The 14,442-nt window shown below is 39.1% G+C and overlaps 2 protein-coding genes across 4 annotated transcripts; one reads left to right on the forward strand and one right to left on the reverse strand.

The window, feature by feature from the left end:
- Nucleotides 1-338: 338 nt before the first annotated feature.
- Nucleotides 339-1,229, reverse strand: LOC122020746 (50S ribosomal protein L10, chloroplastic-like). The gene has a single exon (XM_042578765.1). It carries the CDS (start codon nucleotides 1,173-1,175, stop codon nucleotides 480-482), a length of 696 nt encoding a protein of 231 aa, XP_042434699.1. The 5' UTR covers nucleotides 1,176-1,229; the 3' UTR covers nucleotides 339-479.
- Nucleotides 1,230-1,415: 186 nt separating this feature from the next.
- On the forward strand, nucleotides 1,416-3,013 carry LOC122020747. Of its 3 annotated transcripts, none has more exons than XM_042578768.1 (3): nucleotides 1,416-1,552; nucleotides 1,615-1,730; nucleotides 2,493-3,013. In XM_042578768.1, exons 2-3 carry the CDS (start codon nucleotides 1,631-1,633, stop codon nucleotides 2,759-2,761), a joined length of 369 nt encoding a protein of 122 aa, XP_042434702.1. In that variant the 5' UTR covers nucleotides 1,416-1,552; nucleotides 1,615-1,630; the 3' UTR covers nucleotides 2,762-3,013. The 3 variants fall into 3 exon arrangements, with proteins under 3 accessions (XP_042434702.1, XP_042434701.1, XP_042434700.1); XM_042578767.1 differs by having other exon boundaries at nucleotides 1,416-1,527; XM_042578766.1 differs by having other exon boundaries at nucleotides 1,441-1,730.
- Nucleotides 3,014-14,442: the final 11,429 nt, after the last annotated feature.

Here is a 14,442-nt window from a genome sequence, read left to right on the forward strand (position 1 = left end):
ATCTCAAAGAAAAGAAACCTGGTTATCTAATATCTTGTTCAATGTTTGTAGGATCTAATAACCATACAGTAGCAGTTAGTTAACAAAGCCAAGCATTTTTAGTTCTCTCCTAGTCTAACCTCAGTAGTTGCAGTGGTTAAAATTATGTTTACCCTGCACTATCTCTGCCCATTATGACAACCATGAGTTTGTCAAGCTACAAAGAACACCTAATTCAACTACTTAACCCAGTCATGTTCATCATGCCTTAATAGTCCAATTCATAAAATTCAGTATAGAAAAAGGCATTTCTGTGGAATGATCTCGCATTGGTTAGTGATGTCTTCTACTCTTGTTACTGGCAGATACAACCTATGGAAAAATAAATTTGAGGTCGAAGGCGTATACAGCATCATACATTTTGAAGTTACTCAATAAATAATCTAATCATCCAAATCCAAAATGGCAAATTGAACATGTAACAAACAGAAGGATAGGAATTACGCAGCAGAACCCTGCTCTTCGAGCTTCCTGACATAGGCCTTGAGGACGAGGATGACATCTCTGGCGGGGGCCTGAAGCGTGCTGACAAGCGAGATCGAAGGGCTCTTGATTGCGCCCAGGATCTTGCCGTAGATCTCCGCACGACTAGGCATAGTCTCGAGGGACTTGAACTCGTCAGGCGCATAGAACTTGCCCTCAAAGACGGCGCCGGTGAAGTCGTTCTCCTCGAGCTTGCGCTCGCGCTGGAAGGTGCGGTAGGGTTTGAGGGCTACGGGTATCTCTTCCGAGTGGACGAAGAGCCACGCGTTCATGCCCTGGAGGCAGGGAGCAATGGAGGCCCAGGGAGTGCCCTCGACGGCCTTGCTGACGAGGGTGTTCTTGGCGACGAGGAGGCGGGAGGTGGGGGGAAGAGCGGCACGGAGGTCCTGCAGCTCCTTGACGGTGAGGCCCTTGTAGCGGATGCCGGCGATGAGGTGGCAGCCTTCGAGTTCCTTCTTCACGATCTCCACTGTCTGTTCCTTCTTAGCGCGGCTGATGGCGGCGCGGATGGTGGTGGACGAGGAGGGGTTTCGACGTGCGGGCCGGAAGGAGAGGGAATAGGGGTTGGACAGAGGTTTGAGGGCAAGGGATTGTGCTTGAGTGCGAAGAGGCGGCGGCGTGGAGGTGGAGGAGCAACAGAGAGAGGCCTCCATGGGAGAGAGACTCGGGAGACCTCGACGGACGAAGCGAAAGGGTTACCGGATGAGATAGCGTTGCCTTATCTTCACTTGCGGTCGGAGGAATGCAGATCCGGTGTCTGGTCTCAATCGTGGTGCAGGATAATTGTCCGCAGGACAGCGGTGGGGCAAACACAGTTCCAGCGTGTCAGGCTTTAATGCCAATTCGGTAGCGAATAGAAAAATAGTTTTATTATTTGGTGTAATGAAGAACACAGCTGATAACAATAGAGAAATAAACGGACCAGGATTTCTTCCCCTACCTCATCAATCTTCGCTTCATTCGGAGGCTGCTTTGAACTCTATCGTCGATGGCGTAGCGTAGCTGGTTTCCTCCTTCTCTGAAAGCTCCGGTTGCTTCCGCTACTCTTTCTCTTCCCTATTATCGACTGTACTGAGCACATTTTTGATCTAGCAATCGGGTTGGTGAGATGGATGTCGGCTTGGGGAGACTCGCAGCGCGGATTCCTCTCCGACCTCGTTGCTCCAAGAAGGATCCTCGATCGCCTGATAACGGCAAGAGCGATAAAGGTCGATTTTCTCATCTCATGTTAACTTTTTTTCATGATTCTTGCTCCTTTGATGTGTTTAAATATATGAACTACGTATACGTAACATGGCAAGAGCTTTAAGACTAAGTAATAGAAAGAAGAAGAAAAAACTATATTCATTTTAATAGGGAAGCAAATTGCCAACTTCACCAATCTGAACTTTTGGAGTTAGGATTAAGAATTCTCCTTCCTATCTTTGCAATCAAGATGATCATTGTTTAAAGTGTGTCTCAGTTAACACTCTAATTCATAGCAGCGCGTGATGATCTTCAGAGCAGGTTGTTTCGACTGCAAGAAGCCTTAGATTCTTTAGGTTACTACCTTCAAGTATGTTTTGCAGAGAGTTGTCACAACATAACACATTTTAAGGTTGAGGAGGATTTCCCAATTAGGTGTAACTTTGTTGCACACTTTTGTGGGAAGTTTGAGCGATGGAGTCTTGTTTAATTTGGTGATTCAGTTCCTTTTTGATCACCGTCAAAGATGATTTGAAGAACTTTTATCCAAATTTATACCGTATTTAGGGGATGTTTGGGATTCTCATTGCCTTTGGTGAGTAGACCTAGCAGCTATAATCACTGTTTGTTTATGTTGCAAAGTTCAAAAACCCACACAAATAAAGTTTCCAGTGCAAGTGTATCTACAGGAAGAAATAGATGGAAAACATTTGTTGTAACATCTGTTTTGTTTTTGTATCTTGATTTAGTTCCTGTGAATGTTGCTTCTTTTATTTTGTGAGCAGGTGATAGGGTGTCTACAGATTGGGACAAGGCATGGTCAAGCTTTAGGAAGCGGGGAAAGAAAACCATGTTCTCAGAGCTCAACCCCAACAAGTACGTGAGCTGGAACCCGAGGCGATCTGATTATCCATTGTCAGAAGAAGTAGATCCCATAAAAAGAACTGAAAGGTCTAACCTCATGCTATGGACTAGTCCAAAGTTCACTCTGGGAGGAGCCATCATACTGGTCTCAATGCTTCTCATCTACACACTTTTAGCCCCACTTAAGTGATCTTATCCACAAGTATTATTATGCATTGCAGAAGCAGCATGATATATAGATTGGTCAGTAGAAAATGGACTGAAGAATATGGTTTTTCCATTTAATAGCACTGGTTTCTTCTTATCAACATTTGCTCATGAACATTGTATTATAAAACTGCATATCGAACTGTAAGCACTGGTCTCTTTATATAGTACGATATTTTACTAAACCTTGTAAGCAAATTTCTATATTATTCAAATCTTCAAATTGCATATTCAATTTTTATAATACTCAAATCACATTTCATATTTTCAAAATACTCCTATGATTTTTTAGATTCATTAGCTAGGTTGATCGAAATTGACTAATAGATTTAGAAAACTCCGAATTACTTCAAATCAATGTTCCCTTTGAAAATCTCTATAATGTATTTATATCGAAATATCTGAGTTTGATAGCTTAAATTGAGATAATTGATTTTTTTTAGGATCGAAAGTGCTAGAAAGAGGAGGGGATGAATAGTTCTCGTGGCTTTTTATACTTTTCGAAAAATGTTTACATAAGAGTTCGTGTAGCGGAAATAGAGAAGGAAAGAAACAAAATCAACCAAGCTAATCCAATCGAGTTTTACTTGGTGCAGAGTCCATGATGACTCTTACTCCAAGGCCTACACTCGTTGAGTGTTTACTTTAAGAAATTCACTAGCAATTCTGAATAATACAAAGATGAGTACAGCAAGTTTAGAATTACAACTAAAAATTATACCGACAATGACGATGTTCAAATTGAGAGTTTTTGGTCGTCGAAGCAGCGTTATGACTTTGTTGGATAGTCTTTGGAACATTGGGTAAGAGAGGGATCTCGAAGATGAGTTGTATTTCACCATATGCTCGAAGACAACTTTTATAAAGGGTCGAAGGTGCCTTCAACACCATGGAAGATGCCTCTAGCTATAGAAGTTATATCTTTCTCCTCGGACTCGATAACCTCCGCAACCTGCGTTGTTTATCCTGTTTGTTGCTACTCGGAATACCGTCCTAGTTCCCCTGTACAAAAATTTGTACAAGTGTAGAACTATCCTAGCTACCCATCTGCTCTACTGAAATTAAATTTGGATTGCAAACGATGCTTAACATTATTAATCCAAATTGTCCTTTAGAAGTTAAACTTGAATTGGGAACGAAACTTAACATTCTTACTTCAAGTTTAACCGATGTGATCTTCCTAAGTTAAACCATATTACAGAAGTTATCAAATATCTATTTCAAAGATCGATTTCCAGGTTAAACATGGTGAGGCACTAGGCCTTCTTGAGTATGAGATCATCCACCACTTTCTAGACAAAGTCTCACAAAGAAATTGGATATTTAACTTCTTACAGTAAACTAGGTTTAACTATAGAGACCTCAATAGAAACACAATATTGAAACATGAAATCGAAAATATAAAATTGATAACAAAAACAATAACTTAAACCGATAACCTCTTGTTTTTAGTTTTTCAAGATCTATACAAAAAGATGAACTAGTTATGATGCGGAAACTAATAACTAGTTATACCTTTTGTACCTTATAGACCTCTTGATCTTCTATTGTATTCCTCTCCTTCTCTTGGACGTCATGTGGACGACGATCTTCCAAGATGAAATCCACTTAAGCTTCTTCCAAGGCTTCCAAGATCCGGCCACCAAATAACCTCCAAGGGATGCTAGACAAGAGAGCTTCCTTCTCTTCTTCTTCTCCTTCAAGCAACCGGCCACCAAGAGATCTCCCACAATTGATGTCGTTGGCCTGCAAGAGAGAAAAACAAAAGGAGAGAAGAGAAAGAACAAGGGTCGGCCACCAAGGAAGAATAAAGAGGAATAGAAGATGTGTACTTCGGTGAGACATCCCCTCCTCTTTTATATTCCTTGGTCTTGTCAAAAAAAAAAGTTTTATAACAAAAAATAAAACTTCCTTTTCTCCCATGACATGGCCAACCACAAGCTTGTGCTCCAAGCAAGGAAAGATTTTAAACAAAATTAAAATCTCTCTATTAAGATCCCTTTTGTGGATAGTTATAAAAGGAATGTTTTATAAATTAAAATATCTCTCTTTTAAATCCTTTTATGGATATCTATAAAAGAAAAGATTTAAAATAAAACATGGTTATAAAAAGGAAAGTTTTATAACAAAAATTAAAATCTTTCTTTCACATTATATACAACTACAAATAAGGAAAGATTTCAAATATCTATTTTATTCCTTTGTAGAAACCTATAAAAGGAAATATTTTAAAATTTAAAACTCTCATTTAAAATCATCATAAAAGGAAAGTTTTTAACAAAATAAAAACTCCTTTTATTTCCTTTTGTGACCAATCTAAAAAAGAAAAGTTTTATATTAAAATCATCCTTTTAAATCCTTTTTATAGATCTCTATAAAAGGAAAGATTTTACAAAAAATAAAACTTCCTTTTCTTCTTGTGTGTAGTCGGCCCCTTGCTTGGGCACCAAGCAAGGCTTGGCCGGCCCTAGCTTGGACTCCAAGCTTAGCTTGGTCGGCCCCTTGCTTGGTCTCCAAGCAAGGCTTGGTCAGCCCTAACTTGGACCCTAAGAAGCTAGGCTTTTGGGTGGATATAAGGCTTTATATAAGATACTACAATAGGGACCAAGAGGAGGAATTGGTTTTGGTCTTCCGATGAGCTTGAGCTTCCCGTGTTCGCCTCGAACACCCAACTCAAGTTCATCAATAATATCTCAATCCACTAAAAAGTTATTATTGCACTATTGCACCAATCCCATATTACAATATGGGTTCTTTCTTATCATGAGTGTGTTAGTCTCCTTGTATTTAAGATATCGAATGTCCACTAATTAAATGAGTTACTGATAACTCACTTAATTAATATCTAGCTCCAAGAGTAGTATCACTCAATCTTATTGTCATGTCGGACTTAGTCCACCTGCAGGGTTTACATGACAATCCTTATGAGCTCCTCAAGGGGACATTATCAACCTAGATTACTAGGGCACAGTTTCATTCTATAATCAACAACACAACATATAAATAATATCATTTTCCAACTTATCGGGCCTATTGATTTAACGAACTAAATCACACCATTTGATAAATTAAAGAAATAAATATTAAGTATACGTGCTTGTTATTATATCATGATTAAGAGTACATACTTCCATAATAACAGAGATCTTGTTCTTTTTAATAATCAATATAAAAAGAACAATCTCAAATGATCATGCTCAATACACTCAGAGTGTACTAGTGTAATTTATAGTCAAAATAAACTCATACCAAATTACACTATAATCATTTCAATAGTTTGTTTCATTCCATCTTGGTTGTGAGCAACTATTTATAATTTATAAGGAACTGATAATATGATCTTCTATGTGTCTCCTCACACCATGTTATCTACAATAAATTAAATAGACAACTACACTTAGCATAAATGTAGACATTTGACTAATGTGATTTTTATTTCAAAATGATTGTTTATACAAAAAGCTAGACTTTTAGTATACACTCTAACATATCCATCCGAAAGCACCTTCAAGGCACTCGAAGGCGCCTTCAACCAGGGTGTCAGAGGCGCCATTAGCACCATGTAAGGCGTCTCAAGCACTGTTCACCCGAGGCTCTTTTATGCATTCTACTTCTTGCAAGACATATTAGTCCAAAATACCAAACATACACTGCAAAACAAAGTTAGCACAATAAAATAATATAAAAATAAAATATTTGACAGTCTCCAGATTATCTGGTTCTGACTCAAAAATCTTAGGTCGAACTTGTTGGTGCAATCAACCTAGGTTTTGATGTGTGTGTCAAAGAGTTTAAGTTAGGCTTTCATATATATTTGATATGTGTTTGAGTCTTGTAGGACTTGGTGAAACACATGAGAACTTGGTGCGGCCAAGTGTGGGAAAGCTCATCCAAGAGCTCGGATCCTTGAGTCGGTGAAGGATGGTGTGGAAGACATCTGAGGGACCGCCGGACGAGGAGCAATGGAGCGGAGCCGAAGGAAGTGGACTTCAAGGCAACATGAAGGATGGCACAGAGAGGAGCCACGGGCTCGGGTGCATCTGAGGGATGAAGACCGAGGAAGAGGACTTCGAAGGCGACTCAAAGGATGAGTGTGTGAGAATGTACTAGGACCAGTCGACTGGTCATTGGATCAGTCGACTGATCCTATTTCATAGAATGCACAGAATGATTCTGTGCTTGTCGACTACGGGGACCAGTCGACTGGTACATAGCCGTTGGTAGAAAATGGGCTCTATAGAGAGCTGTTGGTTGTGTCTAACGGCTACACCAGTCGACTGGTGTCGGGGTTTGAGTTGATCAGTGATCAACTCTCTCCTCTTATTTAAGGGGAGCTTTGGGGTATGAAGAAGGTTACTCATGCACATTGAATAACTTCTAGTCTTTGCCCAAAGCTTCCAAAAGTTCACTCTCTTCCTCCTAAACCTAAACTTCATCTTATAAAGAGGGAGATATTCTTTGTGAGAGGTTTGCTCCACCGAAAAGGAGAAGCTCTAGCTAGAGATTGCCGCGGATTGATCCACCGAAGGATCAAGGGCTCGTCTACCTCAAGGACACATCGTGGAGTAAGAGCAAGCAATCTCCGAACCACGTTACATCGAGTTTGTTAGCGTTTGTATTTTTCCTTGATTGCTTTCATTGTTTTGTTTAGTGTATTCCGCTGTGCACTAACCTTCTTGTAGAGAAGAAATTGAGTTGGGGGTGACCTAGCTATCCAGCCTCCCTTCAAGCCGGCCACCGATCCTCCAACAATTGGTATCAGAGCGAGAACGCCCTTCAACGGACTAATCGCCAAGAAGAGCACTTCATCAAAATGGTCGGCTCAAATATTCATCCACCCAAATTCGAAGGGGACTTCTCTTGGTAGAAGAAGAGGATGGAGGTATTTTTCGAAACCAATTTTGACATAATTCTAATCATGGAAAATGATTTCGAAGTGCCTAGGGATCAAGACAATAAGATACTTGAGAAAACAAAGTGGAGCAAGAAGCAAAGGGAAGAACATTTAGCGAATTCTAAAGCCATACATCATCTACTAAATGTCCTTCCTCAACAAGAAGTAACAAGGGTTGGAACCTACTCAAGCGCCAAGGAGTTATGGGAAAAGCTAGTGGAGCTTCTTGAAGGCACATCGGAGGCTAAATTGGCAAGAAGAGACCTCCTCCGAACTCAACTCAACAATGTAAAGCTTGAGAAGGGAGATAAGGTATCTACACTTTATGCTAAAATTAAAGAAATTTTAAATGGACTAACAAGTATAGGTAAGAAACTCTCCAACCGGGACATCATAATGAAAGCTATCAATGCTTTCCCAAGAACCTTGACATGGAGCTCCATTGTAGATTCATTCTACATTTCAAAGGATCTAGAGAAGAGCTCTCTAGATGAATTCTTCTCAACAATGGAGCTTCACGAAACAAGAGTTGAAGGATTAGAAGAAGAAGCAAATAGATCAAGAGGAATAACCCTTGTGGAAAACAAGGGAAAGGGGAAGAAGAAGAAATCTCCATCTCCATCATCTTCCGATTCCGAGGAGTCAAGTGCCTCAATGGATAGCAATCAGGAGGCATATATGATAAGGAAAATGAGAAGAGCATTTAAGAATTTTTCATCTAACAAATATCGTGCTAAGAAAAGTTCAAGAAGCAAAAGTAGGACAAGGAAGATCATTTGCTACAATTGTCAAGGAGAAGGACACATAAGAGATGATTGTCCTCTCTTGAAGAAGAAAGAAGGAAAAAAGAAGGAAGAGAAGAAGACAAAAGAAAAGGGGAAGAAGGTCAAAAATCTAAAGGCGACATGGGATGATCCATCTTCATCGGAGGAAGAAGAGCACCATGTAGTCAATTTTGCTCTAATGGGAATTGATGATGTAGCCTCCACCTCATCCAAAAATGAAGAGGGAAAGAGCTCAAGTGAAGATGAAAAAGGGAGCTCAAGTAAAGGGGGAGGTCAAACATCGGATTCGGACGTCTCGGTAAGTGAGGTACATAATCTTCCTCCCCATATTTTAATCAAAATTATTTCAAGTACAAATGATGATTTGTTTAAAGCTAAAAGGAAAAATGAATTTTTGAAACATGAGATTATTTGTCTTGAAGAAAAATTAGAATCCATGCTTATTTCTTCCTCTACAAGTTCAAATGATTCATGTTTAGAAGAGGAAAATAGGAGATTAAGGGAAAAGGTAGAATATCTTACCAATGCCCTTAGGCAATTTGAAATTGGCTCTAAAACCCTAAACATGATTATTGGGAGCCAAAGGGCAAGTTTTAGGAAAAATAGGTTAGGATACAATGAACCCAACAGTGAAAAGACCTACCATTGTCTATTTGCTAGGGACAATCAAAGACCAAGACCATAGATAGAAAATGGATCCCCAAGGAATATTTGGTTAACCCAATTAGAAAGAATTTCTATTGGGTGCCAAAATCAATCCTTAAGGGTTAGAGGATTTTAGGTCAAGTCAACCATAGAAATAATTATTCAAATCCTTGAAAAATGGTTGATTTGAAACCTTAAGGGGGAGCACTTAGCCTTGATAGAGATGTTGGTGCAAGTTGCACCAGAATCAAACCTGAGTTTTGATGTTGTCAAAGGTTCAAGTTAAGTCTTGTTGTGATCTAACAAGTTGACTGAGTGTGCAGGATGTTTGCTCAACCGGGAAAGACTTAGTTGGAGGCTAGGCAGGAGAAATCTTAGCAGATCGTGGAACCCAGGTGCAAGTCCAAGTGGGTCGAGGGGACCGGATGCTTGGCGGTGTGATCGAGAGGTCTAGAGGACCGAAGATCAAAGGAAAAGTCCTGGGGAGCCGATCAAGGCTGAGTGAAAAGTCCAAACTAGATCTGGAGGATCTAAGTTTGGCAGGTAGGTTGAGGTAAACAAACTGGAGGAGCGACAGTGAGGTCGGGTTCTCGAAGGGAACAACCTTAAGTCGCTGATCCAATTGAAGAAACCGGGAAGGTTTCCAAGTTGAGATCAAGACAGTTCTACTGTCTTTTAATATTATTCTTGCATTATACTGTTATTGTGCTAATCTTTGTTTTGCAAGATGTTTTGCCTAACACTGTTCTACAGGTACTGCATGATCGGTCGACCGAACCAGAGGATTAGTCGACCGAAACAACAAAGTTCAGTTCAGTATTCAGATCAAACCAGAACATAGGTCGAGCCCGATGAAAGCTTGATCGGTCCACCGAACAGTAAGATCGGTCGACCAAACCAGGGTCACTCAGCAAAGGATAGCTCATCAGCAGCGATCAGCAGGAAAGGAAAAAAGCTGATCGGTCGACCGAACCAGAGGATCGGTCGACCGATCCAATCAGCATTTATTCTGCATTAAATGATGATCTCGGTAAAATCACAACGAACAGGGAAGAAAGCTGTTCGGTCGACCGAAAGGCATGATCGGTCGACCGAACCATTAAAGACCAGTAAATGCAAAAGATCGATCCAGCTTCAAACTTCAGCCAGGAAGGAAGGGAGCGGGTTCGGTCGACCGAAAAGTGGGATCGGTCGACCGAACCTCCAGTACACCTATAAAAGTAGGCTCGAAGATAGAGGCTAGTAGAACTTTCTGATCATCTTCAAGTCTTCTCTCTGGGTACAGATTGTGCTACAAGTCATTGACTCCGCAAATCAACTCCGTCCGGAAGTACCGATCGAGCTTCAATTTGCACACATAATTGTTGGTATATTTTCATATTGCACTTAATTTCAATAAGATAGTAGGACTGTTACTATCTTATTCTATTTGTACTTGTATGATCTGCTTTTCTACGAGGATTTCAGAGAGAAGAGTTATAGTGATTTGTCCATCGGTGCGGTCAAGGACCGCGGGCCTTCGAGTAGGAGTCGAGCTAGGCTCTGAACGAAGTAAAAGAACGTGTCTCTTTATTTAATTTCCGTTGCTTAACTTTGAGTTTTAAAATACGAAAAGAAGAGTTTTGAAAAGCGATATTCACCCCCCCCCCCTCTATTGCAAGTTTCCGATCTATCAAGAGATTCATGATCAAGAGGGCTAAGTAGAGGTTACCGTTATCTCACAATGATTTGCATTATTTTCTAACCATAAATGTGAGATATTAGGATGATACAAATAATTCACTTATGCTTATGACATTTTGATGAGTTATGATATATATCAAATTGTTAGTAATAATAGACCAACTATGGGGAAAATAAATATTTAATTAATGGACATCTTGCCCATAGATCATAGTTGGATATTTTAAATGTTTTGAAAATAATTCTATGTTTTATTTATTATGACATAGCTATATTGAAACATATGATTGCAAAACTAGGGTTTAATTCGATACAACGTGCATGTTTTTGAGGTTTTTTGAGATTTGGTCAAAAGTTCAAAAATACTTTGACTTTTCATGAAAACATATTTTTCCTAGTTAAAGGACATTGAAAGAAATATGTGTTCAAAATTTCAATATTTTTTGAATTTTTTGAAATTTTTTATGCATTTCTGAAGTTAGCCTCAGAGTGTTGAAATTCGAAATCAGAATGTACCAGTTGACTGGTATCTGAACCAGTCGACTGGTACCAACCTTCCAGCATTCTGTTGGTTTCTAAAATCAATATTTTGGTCAGAATTTGGTTAAATTTGATACCATAGTATGTGTACATCTTTGGTACAATTTTTGATGGTGTCAAAGGGGGAGAAATGGGTAGGTTTAAGTTAGAAACCTTTATTCTCGTACTTGTGTATAAAATTTTGAAAATTAAGGATTGAGAGCATATGTTAAGGGGGAGCATGGTTTTATGCTTCATGTTTATATATTGCTTTTAATTTTTTCAAAGTTGTTATTTGTGTCTAACTTAAACATATTGCCACACATTAAAAATGGGAGATTGTTGGTGTAATCGACCTAGGTTTTGATGTGTGTGTCAAAGAGTTTAAGTTAGACTTTCATATATATTTGATATGTGTTTGAGTCTTGTAGGACTTGGTGAAACACATGAGAACTTGATACGGCCAAGTGTGGGAAAACTCATCCAAGGGCTCGGATCCTTGAGTCGGTGAAGGATGGTGTGGAAGACATCTAAGGGACCGCTGGATGAGGAGCAATGAAGTGGAGCCGAAGGAAGTGGACTTCAAGGCAGCGTGAAGGATGGCATGGAGAGGAGCCGCGGGCTCCGATGCATCTGAGGGACGAAGGCCGAGGAAGAGGACTTCGAAGGCGACTCCGAGGATGAGTGTGTGAGAATGTATTGAGACTAGTCGACTGGTCATTGGATCAGTCGACTGATCCTATTTCACAGAATGCACAGAATGATTCTGTGCTTGTCGACTACGGGGACCAGTCGACTGGTCATGGGACCAGTCAATTAGTACATAGTCGTTGGTAGAAAATGGGCTCTGTAGAGAGCCGTTGGCTGTGTCTAACGACTACATCAGTCGACTGGTGCATCGACCAGTCGACTGGTGTCGGGGTTTGAGTTAATTAGCGATCAACTCTCTCCTCTTATTTAAGGGGAGCTTTGGGGCATGAAGAAGGTTACTTATGCACATTGAATAACTTCTAGTCTCTGCCCAAAGCTTCCAAAAGTTCACTCTCTTCCTCCTAAACCTAGACTTCATCTTGTAAAGAGGGAGAGATTCTTTGTGAGAGGTTTGCTCCACCGAGAAGGAGAAGCTCTAGTCGGAGATTGTCGGGGACTGATCCACCGAAGGATTAAGGGCTCGCCCACCTCAAGGACACGTTGTGGAGTAGGAGCAAGCAATCTTCGAACCACGTTACATCGAGCTTATTAGCGTTTGTATTTTTCCTTGATTGCTTTCATTATTTTGTTTAGTGTATTCCGCTGCGTACTAACCTTCTTGTAGAGAAGAAATTGAGTTGAGGGTGACCTAGCTATCCAACCCCCCTTCAAGCCGGCCACCGATCCTCCAACAGAACTGACGCCTACTATTCCGTCAACGAGGAACATGTCCTCACCTACTTCTCTCAGGAGAGTTTACCTGTTGGCAAACTGGTCCTCCAGATCTTTTTAGACTTTTGCTCAATATCCGAGACATAAGGACTTTTCATTGAACGCCCACTCCGCAACCCGTCCAGCCTTCCACCTGGCGTCTGCGGCCTCCAGGATTTTCACCTAGTGTTCTCGACCCTAGGATATCGTCCAACATCCTCGACCCGTCAAGACTTTGCCCAGTCCCTCGGACCATGACTTCATCGCCTAACCGTAGCTAGGACTTTCCACCTGCCTAGCCTCAACTACAACTTTCTTGCACACTCAGTTCAACTTGCTATAACAATAATAACCCTTAACTTAGAACTCTTTGTCATTATCAAAATACAGGTTCAATTGTCTAGTGCTCCCTGCACCAACAATCTCCCCTTTTTTTATTATGATAATATAGTTCAAAGTTAAGTTAAGCAAGTACATAATATTTCAAACAAGTTAAGAACAAGTAAGAATTTTGACAAGTAAATATTTTCACAAGTAAGAATTTTGAAAAAGCTATTTCAAAAGATAAGACTTTTCAAAAGATTAGTTTCTAACTTTAAGATTTTAAACTCTCCTAAAATATAGCACTTTCTTAGTTTTTTCTTTAAAAAAAGACTTAGCTAAATTCTTAGTTTTGTTAAAAACTTAGCTTTAACTTAAGACAAAAACTTAGGGGGCGCTTGGTTAGATGATGAGAATGACTATGGGTATGAGTTTAATAGTAGGATGGAATGGAATAGAAATGGAAATGAAACCCATCAAGTTATATGAGTTTAGTTGATTTCCATAAATCTAGTAATCATTCCCAAAATGTCATTCCCAAACCCACAATCCAAACACTATCTTTTATTATCATTCCATTCCATTATTCACAAACCCATCAACCAAACACCCCCTTAAACTTTTAATTTTCAACCATAGTTTGACTTGTTTTTTCACAAAAATATTTAATTTCTTTTTTAAAAAATACTTAATTTAAAAGATACTTAATTGAAAAAATGCTTAATTTGAAAAATACTTAATTTGAAAAAAAATACTTAACTTGAAAAATACTTTAACTTTGAATATTTAATTTCTTTTATTCCTCTTTTGACGTATATTAAAAAAAACTTTCAGTGGAGAAAAAGTCTTTTAACTTAAGAAAATAATATTTAATTTTAAAAAATATATTTTAACTTTTAAGCTCCCCTTGATATATTAGTGCCTTAAAAGTTTTTCAACCAATTGTTTTAAATTTGAGGGGATAGTTAAAATGAATGATTTTTATCCTAGAGTTCAAGAATGGAAAAATCAAAGTAAAAGGAATTTTGTAGTAAAAAAAAATCTTAAAAGTAATCATTTACTTTTCTTAGAAGAAATATCTAACCTTTAGCTATAGCTATTTACCATAAGGTATTAACATTCACTTGGTTAGTCAAGTTAAATAAGTGATTCAGTTAATTTGACTAAATATGATAACTTAACTTAATCAATTGAATTAGTATTTATAGCTCAGATTTATATTGATGCATAGACATAAGCATTCTAAAGTCTAGGCAATATCCTATACATCTCACACTATTATAAGTGTTTTTCATACATAAGCAAGGTAATTCTAATGTGATTATGAGATGCTCTGGCTGAAACCTATGGGTACATGCTTTCTAAGGGGAAAAAACCTAAGCTATGCCTAATCATTGAAAGCACTAGTAAAGAATC

Source organism: Zingiber officinale, chromosome 9A (genome assembly GCF_018446385.1).
Source record: "Zingiber officinale cultivar Zhangliang chromosome 9A, Zo_v1.1, whole genome shotgun sequence".
Classification (NCBI taxonomy): domain Eukaryota; kingdom Viridiplantae; phylum Streptophyta; class Magnoliopsida; order Zingiberales; family Zingiberaceae; genus Zingiber; species Zingiber officinale.

Excerpts from the sequence above, each read along its gene's own strand:
- LOC122020747 (XM_042578768.1), top strand. The coding sequence starts at position 1,631 with ATGGATGTCGGCTTGGGGAGACTCGCAGCGCGGATTCCTCTCCGACCT. Across the intron at positions 1,731-2,492 it reads TAACGGCAAGAGCGATAAAG|GTGATAGGGTGTCTACAGAT; the intron begins GTCGATTTTCTC and ends TTTTGTGAGCAG.
- LOC122020746 (XM_042578765.1), bottom strand. The coding sequence starts at position 1,175 with ATGGAGGCCTCTCTCTGTTGCTCCTCCACCTCCACGCCGCCGCCTCTT.